This window comes from Mirounga angustirostris, unplaced genomic scaffold, assembly GCF_029215605.1.
Source record: "Mirounga angustirostris isolate CCGP_5_RB_7025 unplaced genomic scaffold, mMirAng1.0.hap1 SCAF_12, whole genome shotgun sequence".
NCBI classification, from domain to species: Eukaryota; Metazoa; Chordata; class Mammalia; order Carnivora; family Phocidae; genus Mirounga; species Mirounga angustirostris.
Window position 1 is genome coordinate 103,827,210 of NW_026991720.1, and position 13,147 is coordinate 103,840,356.

The window sequence follows — 13,147 nt, forward strand, 5'->3', positions numbered from 1 at the left end:
CAGTGAACTTGGCAGTCCAGAGCTCGGTCCTCCTGCCTCCGTCCGCACCCCTGCCCTCCCACCCGCTGCCCCCACCCCCCCAGGTGTCCTCAGCAGAGAGCCCGCACACAGCCCTGCTTGTTGACCCGGCCGCCTCTCCTTCCCAGGGGAGGCACCCTGTCTTTGCAGCTGCTGACATCCCTTCCCAGGGGGTCCCCTCCGCGGCCTCCACAGCTGCCCCAGGATGGGACACGAAGACCTAGCGGTGGCCTCTGTTCTCCCCATCCCCTGCCTTACGCTCCCCCCCACCTGGCGCCGACCCGACCCCAGGAGGGAGGACCAGGCTCCTCCCCCCAGGGTCCCTCCCGAGGGGCTCCCTCTGCAGCGGAACAGTGTGCTTCTCCCCCCATGTATGTGCTGGGGTGGCTGGTGGTGCCGCAGACAGGACCGGGCAGGGCGTTTGGGCTTGTATGCTCCCGTGACCGGAGACCACGTGGAAGAGACTACAGAGGCTCCTGTGTGAGCAGCGCGGGCGGGCGCCTTGGCGTCCGCCACTCCGGGGACCCACCCCGCTCCTGACCGGCCCCCTCTCCTAGGCCCGCGGTGCTGAGCCCCACCATGGAAGACGGGCGCGAGCTGGACCTCACCTACATCACTGAGCGCATCATCGCGGTGTCCTTCCCCACCGGCTGCTCCGAAGAGTCCTACCTGCACAACCTGCAGGAGGTGACGCGGATGCTGAGGTCCAAACACGGGGACAACTACCTGGTGAGTGGGGGGGGGGCACTGAGCAGGAGTGGAGGGTGGGGACGGCGGGGGGACACCGACTGTGAGGACAATGAGGGACGCCAAGCACGGGGACAGTGGGGGGAGACACTGAGCACAGGGAGTATGGGGGGCACGCTGAGGTGGGGACAGTGAAGGGACGCCAAGCACAGGGACAGTGTGGGGGGGCACACCGAGCACGGGGAGAGTGGGGGGAGGATGCCGAGCGCGGGGACAGTGAGGGGGGACACCGTGGGGAGAGTGGGGGGCGGACGCCGAGTGCGGGGAGAGTGGGGGGGGACATCAAGCGTGGGGAGAGTGGGGGGACGCTGAGCGTGGGGACAGTGAAGGGACACCAAGCACAGGGATAGTGGGGGGGGACAGTGAGCACGGGGAGAGTGGGGGTAGGATGCCGAGCGCGGGGACAGTGAGGGGGGACACTGTGGGGAGAGTGGGGAGAGTGGGGGGCGGACGCCGAGTGCGGGGAGAGTGGGGGGGGACATCAAGCGTGGGGAGAGTGGGGGGACGCTGAACGTGGGGACAGTGAAGGGACGCCAAGCACAGGGACAGTGGGGGGGGCACACTGAGCATGGGGAGAGTGGGGGGAGGATGCCGAGCGTGGAGACAGTGAGGGGGGACACCGTGGGGAGAGTGGGAAGAGTGGGGGGGGACATCAAGTGTGGGGAGAGTGGGGGGACGCTGAGCGTGGGGACAATGAAGGGACGCCAAGCCACAGGGACAGTGGGGGGGGACAGTGAGCACCGGGAGAGTGGGGGTAGGATGCCGAGCACGGGGACAGTGAGGGGGGACACCGTGGGGAGAGTGGGGAGAGTGGGGGGCGGACGCCGAGTGCGGGGAGAGTGGGAGGGGACATCAAGCGTGGGGAGAGTGGGGGGACGCTGAGCGTGGGGACAGTGAAGGGACGCCAAGCACAGGGACAGTGAGGGGGGACAGTGAGCACCGGGAGAGTGGGGGGAGACGCGGAGCACGGGGACAGTGGCGGACACGGAGCGCTGTAACTGGGACGACACTGAGTTGCTGAAATGGGAAGCAGTCACTGAGTGTCTCGGGGTGGCTGCTGAGCCTGTGGGGGTCGTGGTCCCCTGCCTCTGTGCATCTGGTCTTCTGGGCCCCCGGTTTCACGGAGGTGCTCTGGGGCTCCTCCCCCGGGCCTCTTGTCCGCCGTGCCGCCTGCTGTGCCTGTGGCCGCCGCCCCGGGCGCCCTGCGGGTGGGCAGCCCCCCTGGTGTGGCCGGCGTGCGGCATCAGACAGACCTGTCGGCCCCGGTGGGGGTCGGCATCCTGGTGTCAGAGCCCAGCCTTTCCCTCCTGCTGACCTGAACCACGAGGACCGACGGTGGGCGCCTGGAAGCCGCTGTGTCCTGGGGACGTGTGTGACGTGGTCGGAGGGAGCCTCCGTCTGGAGAGAAGTGTGGGCCAGCGTCCCGTGCGTCCCCTGGCTGCCCGGTGTGACCACAGCACTGAAGTGCAGTCCCCGTGCTTCGTCTGCACCTGCCCCCGCCCCCACACGGCCTCCTTACCTGCTGAAGCTGCTGATCTCTGTCCCGCCTGACAAACTGAGGTTGCCACCCTTTTGGGTGACTACATGACTGTCTCCAAGAGCGGCCCAGAGGCAGAGCGGAGCCGAGGGCACCCCGCCCCCCAGCAGCCTGTGTCGGCCTGAGCGGTCAGTGCGGCCCGAGCAGCGCTGTCCTGGCCCCTGAGCACCTGCCTGTTCCCCGGATGGCAGTCCTCAGCGTGACCTGATGGCAGGCAGGGAAAGCGTGTCCCAGCCCAGAACCCAGACTTCTGCTCTGGGGGCCCCACATCTTCAGGACGGCAGCCTTCTGCCCGGGGCAGTCTGCTCTGCAGGAACGGTCCCCCTCCTCCGGAATCCTGGCCCAGGGGTCAGCTCTCTCCTGGTCCCTGCGCCTGCCCTCCGTCTGCCCTCTGTTCACTGTCCCCAGATACCCGGGAGGGCCCTGGGCCCCGGAAGGCAGGGGCCTGGTCCTTAAATGGGACAGTGCAGCAGCTTGGTCCAGTTAGAGGGGCTGTGGACCTAGGTCAGGGCAGAGCCGCGCGCCCCAAGCAGACCTGCCCAGGCCCCCGCGCTCAGCTGTCTCTGCCGTGAGGGCACCTGATCTCCTCTCCCAGGCCTGCTGCAGCATGGTGGGGTCCCCGCCGGCTCTGGCCCTCGCTGCCTCCGTCGCGCCCCGCCCCAGCAACCGGGCTTCTCCGGGGCGGCCGGTCCCGCACAATTCCGTCCGCCATCCCTATGTATTTGTTCTATTTGTGTTTCATTCCATGACAATAACGTTCCTATATATGTTTCAATCTTTTACAATCCTTAGTCCCTGGAAGGCACACAGCGTGTGAAGTGTGAACGCTGTTTCCTCTTTGCCCTTCGAGGACGCGGACTTGTCTGATGGCTTTTTCTTTCCCCTTCACAGGTGTTAAACCTTTCCGAAAAGAGATATGACCTTACGAAGCTTAACCCAAAGGTACGACCTTAACCCTTTATGTTCTGAGTTCCGTCAGATGTCCCCGAAGCATATCTGCTCGTGCAAAAACAGTTCAAGTCTCTGTGGGATGTGACCTCGTAAGGGGTATCAGGAACTGTTCTTACCTGTGGGTTTTTTGGGGTTTTTTTTTTAAGATTTTTTATTGTTAAGGAATCTCTGCACCCATCATGGGGCTCGAACTCACCACCCCGAGATCAAGAGTCGCATGCTCTGCTGACTGAGCCAGTCAGTCAGGTGCCCCCTTGGGTCATTTTTAAATTAATTTCTTTCTTTTTTAATTTTTTTTAAAGATTTTATTTATTTGACAGAGAGACAGCGAGAGAGGGAACACAAGCAGGGGGAGCAGGAGAGGGAGAAGCAGGCTTCCCGCTGAGCAGGGAGCCCGATGTGGGGCTCGATCCCAGGACCCCGGGATCATGACCTGAGCCGAAGGCAGACGCTTAACGACTGAGCCACCCAGGCGCTCCCAAATTAATTTCTTTAGTTTGAAATAATTATAGATTTACAGAACGTTGCAGAATTATACAGAGCGATCCCACGTAGCCCCAGACCCAGTCTTCTCCAGTGGTAACACCACGCATTAACTAGTAATAAAGTGTTAGTGCCAGAAGCTGACGTTGGTGGGATCCACAGACCGTTTCTACCTCCAGGGTCTCCCTCCTGCTGCTTTCACATACTCCCCCCTCCATGCGTTCATCTTTTTCGTAGCAAAGATTTAGGGGAAGTCTTTAAGCTTGTGTATACATGTGAGTTAGGGTGTATGTCGTATATGTATTCCATATGTCGGAATATTCTGAACCTATTGGAATGAGAATATACGGTGCATTGATGAATTGCCTATTTTTTTTTTTTTAAGATTTTATTTATTTGAGAGAGAGAGAATGAGAGAGAGCACATGAGAGGGGGGAGGCTCAGAGGGAGAAGCAGACTCCCTGCTGAGCAGGGAGCCCGATGCGGGACTCGATGCCGGGACTCCAGGATCATGACCTGAGCCGAAGGCAGTCGCTTAACCAACTGAGCCACCCAGGCGCCCGGTGAATTGCCTATTTTAATGCTAGGTAACAAAAGTAGGATATAGAGGTCCTGGATAATAGCATCTCAGCTCTGCTCGACACATAGAAAAAAATCTAAGGGATTCACGGGTGTTGTAGCTGTTACCCCTATGTGGTGGAAGGGGTATGCGATATTTTCCAGCTTCCTGGCATTTTTATGAAATTTTCCCATCATTTTGTACTATTTCTGTTACTTTTATAGAAGAGACCTCTCCCCTTAAGAAAAGGAAGGTGGAATAGGACGTATTTTGCATCGCTGGGGGGTGGTGGAGGGTGTCAGGTTGCTCGGGGAGGCTGTTTCCCATGCAAGGACACGCTGTGTTCCGCGTCATGCGGTGAGGACCGTCTCTGTTCCTGCTCCGAACTGTAACCCGGGCTCACGGTGCTTCCTCCCTCGTGGGCACGCTCCAGTCCTGAGAGGGGCATGTTTTCTTCAAGCACGTGGGACGGGCCGCTCTCTGAGACATCATCCGCGCGGTGTGTGGGGAACAGCTCCCTGCATTTTCCCAGACTGCGATTTCAGTCTGCACAGAGGAATTTTGGCAGCAGCTCCGGCCAAGAACTCCCGTTTCAGATCTGGCCCGGCCTCGGCCCTCCCCACGAGCCATGCCCCATTAGCGGCTCTGCAAGCCCTTTCTAGAATAGCCGTCCCGGCTGCTGGAGAGCAGATAAGATGGGGACGGCCGTCTCACGGGGGCAACATAATCCGCCCTGTGTTCCTTCCCAGTAAAGGCTCCTGGCCACAACTCCCAGCAGGCTTTAGGAAAGGAACTCGCGGCAGGGTTTTGGTAGAGAGCCCGTCTCTCCTTGCAGATCCTGGATGTGGGCTGGCCGGAACTGCATGCACCGCCCCTGGACCAGGTGTGCACCATCTGCAAGGCGCAGGAGTCCTGGCTGAACAGCGACCCCCAGCACGTGGTGGTCATCCACTGCAGGGTGAGTGTGCCCCGTGCTCGGGGCCCCGCGGGGACCGCCTTTCACACCCAGGTCCGGATCTGCCGGTGTTTGTCCTCACTCTCCCGGAGTTTGGCTCTAGAATTTGCAGGCCTCGGGTCGATGAACGCATAGCTGGACATTTTGAAACGAACGAAAGGCATGGACGATAGTGAACCATTTTATCTTTACACGGTTTGGTTTTTTTCGGAAAGCCCTTTTGAGAAGGAGCGGCCGAGGACGTGGGGGGCTGTCTGAGTCCTGCTATAGTTGATCCATCTGAGCCTGGGGGCGGAATGCTGTTTGCTGCGAACGCGTGGTCCTCGCCCAGCCAGCCGCTCAAGGGGGATGGGAGCTGGCCGCGCCCAGCAGGGTGGCCAACGCTGGCCGGGGGGAGGGCGCACCTCCGTCCTGGCTGCATCTGACCTCCGACCTCCTGGGAGCTTTCCTCTCACTCCTCTGGTTTCTCGCTGCCTTCCTGCACTTCCCAGTCCTCGGGTCTGATGGGTGGAGAATAGGGCTCGACGGAACACCGCTGTCCCGAGCGGGGAAGCCCCCCTGGGCCCTCCATGAAGGACGCAGACCTGCCATGCGGTGCAGCCTATGGGAGGCACTTTGGGAAGGGACGGTGCTCCCAGAAGGAAGGTGCCCCTCCTCACTTTGTACGTGACACACCGTGTTCCTGTGACCCTTGGAACATCATGAACATGTGGACGTTTCCTTCTTGAAATGTCTCTTTTTCAGATCTTTGCACATTCAAAAGCTGCAGGAAAATCCATTGCCTTGTGGAGTTGAGGTGCAGAGACCCTTCCCCTCGAGCTACGTTGGGCCGTCTGAGCCACTGTCCCCTAGGGGTTCTGAGACTCGCTCGCGTGCGGTCTGTAGGAAGGCGGCGGGCCTGGGTCGTGGTGGGCGGCAGGCCCCCGGCTCTGAGCAAATCCTGGCAGGTGCACACAAATGGATGTGCTGTTTCTTTCTCACTTTTCTTGCTTCTTCTCACACCTGACTTGATTACCTTCTCCAGCAAACAGTCAGGTCCCCCATTCGTTTTCTTACGAAATTACGTTCACTGGGGCCTTTTAGGGTCGCATTATATTAAGGATCTCCTTTCCAGATTTGTGTTTTGGTGCAAACTTCAAAAGAAGATAGGCTTTTTTTTTTTTTAAAACCAGTTCTTGTCAGTTAAAACAAACTGCTTTCCATCAGGCTTGGCCTGGTGATTTGAGAATGCCCCTCCGGGAGCTCAGTGCACAGGGCTTTCTGAGCAGCATTCCCTGGGTGGGGGTGGAGCAGCCCAGCTACCTGGATCAGGTGAGAAATGCAGGTCCCGTTCACCCCGACCTGCTGCCTGCCGGGGCCCCCAGAAGATTCTGGCATGCCGGACTTTGAGAAGCTCTCCTTAACCACGTGTCCCATTTTGGTCATTGACTTCACTTTTTAATGAAGTCGATTATAGTATCCTTTATAATATCTGCACCACAGGTGACAGACTCACTGCAGAGAGATCTCCAAAACACGTGCTGGTCCTACCCAACGCTTGGCTCTCTGGACAAGTCTTTTTTTTTTTTTTAATTAAAGATTTTATTTATTTATTTGAGAGAGTGTGTGTGCATGGTGCATGTGCACGAGGAGGAGGGGAGTGGCAGAGGGAGAAGCAGGCTTCCCGCCAAGCAGGGAGCCCGATGCGGGACTCGATCCCCGGATCCCGGGATCATGACCCGAGCCGAAGGCAGACGCTTCACCGACTGAGCCACCTGGGTGCCCCGAGACAAGTCCTGTTAGCGGGATTTATCAGGAGCACGTCGGGAGTTTGAAAACTATTTGCTCCTCTCTTGCTCCATTCTGGGGACATGCAAGCCCTTCCCGAGACGTTCTAGAAAACGTGCCCTGAGAGAGAAGTCTTCACTTCACGTGACCTTCCAGATGTCGACATTAACAGAAGTGTATCTAGCTCGTGGCGGGGGTGAGATCAGCATCATCTGCCCAAACCCGTGAGCTCCGAGGAAGGTGCGCTGCCTGCTGCGTGTGCCAGGAACGGGAGCGGAGCTGGGCCCCTGGCCGGGGGGAGGGCAGACCCAGGCCCAGCAAGGGGACGGCCCTGCCCTCCTGTCCGCTATGCAGGGCGGGTTTGTGCGACTTTGCACCGGGCCCCCTCACCTCCACCTGCTGGCGACTGGCTGAGCGGACCTAGCCGGCAGCTCCTCTGGAAGGCTTCGTCCCCCGTGCTGTTTGGTTTTGAGTCGCTGGGGAAGGCCACCCCCTCAGCAAGTGGTGCAGTCAGTGGTTCTGACGGTCCTGCTCGAGTTCGGCCTCTCAGGAGTCACCAGAAACGCAGGGACTTGCCTGAGCCTGGCAGCTGCATGAGCCCCATGCGCGCCCGACGTGACAGAGGAGGTGTTTGCTTGTAGCCTGACGTGCACGGGACAGAGAGGCATGCGCTCTGGGTGACGGTCACACACCGTCGTGGGCCCCTTGGAGGTGTGGACTGGATTTGCTCAGCTGTTTCTTTCCAGGACAGACGTGGGGACAAGCATGTGTGCTCCTCTCTCTGGCTTGCCTAACTCGTTGTGAAAAACCCAGACAGCAGATAGTTTGGGCTCTGGGGGCTGCAGGGTCTCGTCGTAACTGCTCACACCCGCCGTTGCCTGTGGATCTAGCCCCCGATGCGCCTGAACAGACAGGCGTGGCCGTGTTCCGTCAGACTTTATTTGCGGACCGTGATGGTTGAGCTTTCGGTGCTTCGTGTGTCACGGAAGGGTATCCTTCTGATTCTTTTGATTCTTCTTCACTTGTTCTAAAACGTGACAACTCGTGGCTCGCAGGTTGCAGGACCCGGGGTGGGCAGAAGTGGCTTGTGGACTGTGGTTTGCTGACCATTGATCTGGGTCTTGGCAGTATGTTCCAGAAGGTGGCAGTCCGCGGCTTTGGGTGTGGGTGGCCTGTCACGGCCGTGGTGCCTCCACACATCCCCTCCTGTGGGTCCCGTTGGCCTGGGGTTCTGGCAGCTTCCCATCTGGGCCGTGTGTATCTGTGGTCGCGGGCTGAGCCCTGCATGTTGGGGCCATGGTCCCGGTGTAACTGGGCAGGGCGGGGTCGGGGGCAGCGGGGTGATGCCCTCTGGGCTCTCCGGGGCTGCGTGCACTCAGAGCCCTCAGCCCCTGAGGCGGGCGTTCAGGTCTCTGTCACCTGTAATGAAATCACACTAAGTGCTTCCTCCCCAGCACGTTCTTGTGGCCCCGGTGGGACCTGGTGAGCTGACTGGCTGCCTCTGTGCAGATCTGCCCTTGGGGCGCCCACGGATGCCCCAGGCGGCACTGGCTCCTGCCGTGGGCTCCCGGCGTGTCCGCTGCCTGCTGGGCTGGGTAAGGCCGTCCCCCGGAGCCAGGACCAGAGGAAGCTGAGGGTGGCTCCCCAGCAGCGCAAGCTCTTTGTCATCCCGAGCGAATGAGCCTTCCACCTCTGCCACGGGAGTCGAGAGAAACCGAGTCCCTCTTTTGTCTCCTGCAGGGCGGAAAGGGACGCATTGGCGTGGTCATATCATCCTACATGCACTTCACCAATGTCTCGGCCAGGTACGTGGGGCGTCCGCGCTGCCGGGGTGCCGGCAGATCTCGGAGGGGGAGGCTCGGCCGGGAACCAGCCCCAGCCGAGGATGTGCAGCTCTGTCTGCCTCATGCTGACGTTTCGGTGGTGGCGGCGGAAGTAAAGCGTGTGCACTGTCCGTCTCTAACAGAAACCGTAGGGGTGGACGGGACCAGTACTGGAAGCAAGACCCGCGCGGTCTCACTGAGCGCCTTCTACCCTGTAAAGCCGAGTGGCCACGGCTGCCGTGCTTTGCGTGCCCTGGGTCTCGGGAAGTGCTCTGCAGATTTGTCTTTTCTCCCTCAGTCCTCCAGGGTAACCCAGGCGGCAGTTGTCTCCACTCGTACTTTACAGGTGACAAGACCGAGGCTCAGGCGTGCTCATGGTCTCCCGGCCTGTGAGCGGGAAGCCCGGTCTCGTCTGGTCCCCAGGAGGTGGAAGAGCCACCAGGGGACCTGCCCACAGGAGGCTGGGACGGCGGGCACAGCAAGGCTGGTGGGAACCTGCTGGCACTGGGGGGGCTCGGCACGGTGCCCCGAAATCCCTGGTGCCTCCAGGCACACGGTGCCACCGGACACACGGTGCCCCCGGACACACGGTGCCCCCAGACGCACGGCGCCCCAAGCACACATCTCACTCCCACTGAAATCCAGTCCAGAAATATCGTTCTTTGTGGGTTTGCATTTACCCTGTCGTTTCAATGGCTGCATTGTGAGGCAAGGGCCGCTCCACTCTCAGGACATACAGGCTCTGTTCACATTAGCCGATAAATCCTGCCCTTCCCAGCAGCAAGGAGCGAAATCTGACTTTCCAAATGTTTTCTCTGGACACAAACTGTGGAGCTGGTCCCCGCCAGGGAGGAAACCCAAGCGCCCGTGAAACCCAGATCCCTTCTCGGTGATAATAAGGGTTTGTGTGTGCGCCAGAGCCCGAGGTTGCTGCTCACACCGAGTCCCCCAGCTGAGCCCAGACGTGCGGACGCTGCTCGGCGTCGCCCTCACATTTCCGCCCCAGCAGCGTGGCTCCACCCTGTTTTTCTCAATCACCACTCTTTCCCGAACGTGCGCCCCGGCCTCGGAGAGGTGGCGGCCCGGCCCCGTGTGTGGAGCTGGTGTTAGGTCGTTAGGCATGGGTGGATTGTCCCCGTCGAGGTAGCTTCTCGTGATTCCCTGCTCGGAGCCTGCCGTGATGGCCAGCCTCTCACACATACATGTGTCCTCGATCATTTCTCCGCTTCCCCGCTTAGATGACATTCCCAGAAGCCGTCACGGGGAGCACGCATTTCTAAAACCTCTGGCATTAACGTGCTCGGGATTGCATCAGAAACTAGAAATCAGCAAGTAGCAGGAAGGCTCTTGGGTCGGCACCCTGGAGACGAGCGTTCAGGGAGACCGTCAGCGGGAACACTCCTAATGCTGACAGTGATGTTCTGAACACATGCACACACGCACACACACACACACGGGCCAGAAATGCATTGTCAGCATTTGGTAAGACCTGTAAGCTCCGGGAAGAGGAATGCGTACAAGTGAGGGTGGGCACGTTTCAGCTTAGAAACATAACGCCCTCGATACAGTGAATGCTCAGTGCTGAAGGGGACCTTCTTTCTGGGACAGCCCCGTCAGTGCAGCCCAGGACATACGCACGTGGTGAATCCCCGTGTTCTGCAGGGGTGCATGCATGCATGCTGCAAGGGGAGGGCCCAACTGCCATCAGATTTTCAGGGAAGCTTTGGGCTCAGACAAGACTCAGTTGCTGTGACCTCTTACACCCATGTCCCACGACGTATCTGAAGTCAGATCAGGCAGACCCGTGAATGCTCGGCTACTGGGTCTCCTGAGGATCCTGCTGAGTGCCCTCTGCTTGTGGGCTTTGGGTCGTTGGGGAGCAGGGTTGCCTGTGGCTGAAACTTGAGGACCATGATGTGCAGCCATGAGGGCTTGGAAGCTCGCCACCCTCATCAGCCGCCGCCGTCTGGCCCCCTCAGGCCTGCTGAGAGTCGTGACTCCCTGCGGGTCCCGAGCTGGCCCCCGGGGGCTTGCTGGCTGTCACTAACCGTGGTCTCCGGGTGTGCCCCACACCCTCGGGATCCCGACACTCACGCAGAGCCCTCTGCTGCTTCCCTGCTGTCATGGGGCCGGTGTGGCAATGGGACAGTTCAGGATGCCAGCCCCGTGCCCGCCTGTGGGGAGGAGAGAGGGTGCCGCTGTGTTGGCTGGCGTTCCAGGCCTGCGGGCCACAGCACCTGTCCCCGTCAGCCCACCACCCGCGGCGTCCACGCTGAATGCTGCGTCTCTCTCTCTCTCTCCTTTCTCAGTGCCGACCAGGCCCTCGACAGGTTTGCGATGAAGAAGTTCTATGATGATAAGGTTTCAGCTTTAATGCAGCCTTCCCAGAAACGGTATGTATGTGTCCCCGAGCCAGAGCAAACGGGACAGTGAGATTTTACGTTTCAGAAAGTGGGGACAAGAGGGCCATCTCCCCTGACCCGCCAAGCGGAGGTGGGGAGGGCTGGTGGGTGCCCAGCAGTGAAGAAGAGCCCCCGTGCACGTGGGTGGCATGGGAGCCCCTGGCCCTGGCTGGCTCTGAGAGGTGGACCCAGGAGTCCCCCACGTGCTCCACACTCCACATTGGGTCCTCCACGCTCAGGGCCGGTATGGATTCATGCCATGATGTTGGAACTGGGTTCCGTCTGCTGGACCGGGGGTCAGCAAACCGTGTCTGTAATGGGCTGGCGAGTGGCTGGTCTGGGCCTCACAGGCCACGTGGTCTCCTGTCACGGCGGCGGCGGACCTAACACGAGAGTGAATGTGGCCTCATGGGCAGGTTTGTGTTTGGCCGACTCCTGCCCTAGGCTGTCAGCCCCTGAGGTCCGGGGCCCTTTCCTCACATTGGCCTCCCTGGCCCACCCACCACCCCCTCTTGGAGCTCGGCTCGGCCCCCTGGGAGATGCTCAGTCAGTGCTGCGAAGGGCCCTGGGGAGCAGACTTCCTCCTGCCGTGCGCCCCCGGGTGAGCCCACGCACCCTCCAGGCCCGGCTGAGGAAGGCCCTAGCCGCCCTCCTCCCAGACCCAGGTCTTTGCACAAGGTGACATGGAGCCAAGCACGTAGTCACCCCACTTTCATTTTAAAGCGAACAGCGAGGAATTGGCCAAGAATCGTCAAGACGGTTGCCAGGATGCTTTCCCATCTTGTGCGCCTGACCCTTCCATCAGCTCCCCCGGGTGCCCGCGGGCGTGGCTGAGATGGAGGGGAGATGGAGGGTTCTGCATCCAGGAGGCCGGTCACGGGTGTGTTTTGATCAGGAGCCGGGCCTCGATATTTCCATCTGGGAAAGGGATTTCCAGGCTGCAAGGGGCATCTCCTCCTTTTATCCTGGGAGTTCCCAGTGTCTGGGCCTGTTTGTGGTCAGACCCATCTCCTCTCCCTCCTTCCCTTCACCCCTCCTCCCCTCCCCCTACCCCCTGTCCTCCTCCCCGCTCCCGCCCCGCCCGTCTTCCTTCTCTCCCTTTGCCCATCCAGCAACCCCTGCCTCTGGCAACCACCACTCTATTCTCTGCATCTGTGAGCTCTTGAGCTTATTTTGTTTGTTCATTCGTTCTGTTTTTTAGATTCCACATATAAGTGTCTTTTTCTGTCTGATTTATTTTGCTATGCGTAGTACCTTCGAGGTCCATCCACGTTGTTGCAGATGGCAGGATTTCATCCTCTCTTTATAGCTGATTCATATTCTGTGATATATATAACACCACACCTCCATCCATTCATCCATCCATCCATCGACGGGTGGACGCTTGGGTTGCCTCCATATCTGGGCTACAGTCAGTATTGCTGTAGTGAACACGGGGTACAGATTGTGTTTTTGTTTCATCAGGTAAATAACCCAGTAGTGGGATTACTGGACCACATGGTATTTCTATGTTTAGCTTGTTGAGGACCCTCCATACTGTTGTCCGCAGCGGCTGCATCAGTTGGCATTCCCACCAACGGTGCACGAGGGGTCCCCTTTCTCCGCATCCTTGCCGACACCTCTTGTTTTCCGTGTTGATTTTAGCCATTCTGACAGGTGTGAGGTGATACTTCATTGTGGTTTTGATTTACATTTCCCTGATGATGAGTGATGCTGAGCATCTTTTCATGTGTCTGTTGGCCGTCTGGATGTCTTTTTTTGAAAAATGTCTATTCAGATCTTTTGCCCATTTCTTTTTTTTTTAATTTTTTAATTGTTATGTTAATCACCATACATTACATCATTAGTTTTAGATGTAGTGTTCCATGATTCATTGTTTGTGCATAACACCCGGTGCTCCATGCA

General features: G+C 59.2%; 1 protein-coding gene across 12 annotated transcripts in view; it reads left to right on the forward strand.

The window, feature by feature from the left end:
- The window catches only part of TNS3 (tensin 3), a 214,654-nt gene that overhangs the window by 98,174 nt on the left and 103,333 nt on the right, over window positions 1-13,147 (forward strand). For all 12 annotated transcript variants that reach the window (XR_010406632.1, XM_064575503.1, XM_064575508.1 and 9 more), the window contains 5 exons: window positions 576-747; window positions 3,194-3,244; window positions 5,131-5,253; window positions 8,758-8,822; window positions 11,150-11,233. Coding sequence is in view for 11 of the 12 variants with exons in the window: in XM_064575498.1 (XP_064431568.1) it covers window positions 576-747; window positions 3,194-3,244; window positions 5,131-5,253; window positions 8,758-8,822; window positions 11,150-11,233 (495 nt within the window). In the remaining variant the exon portion in view is untranslated. The remainder of the gene's footprint in view (window positions 1-575; window positions 748-3,193; window positions 3,245-5,130; window positions 5,254-8,757; window positions 8,823-11,149; window positions 11,234-13,147) is intronic.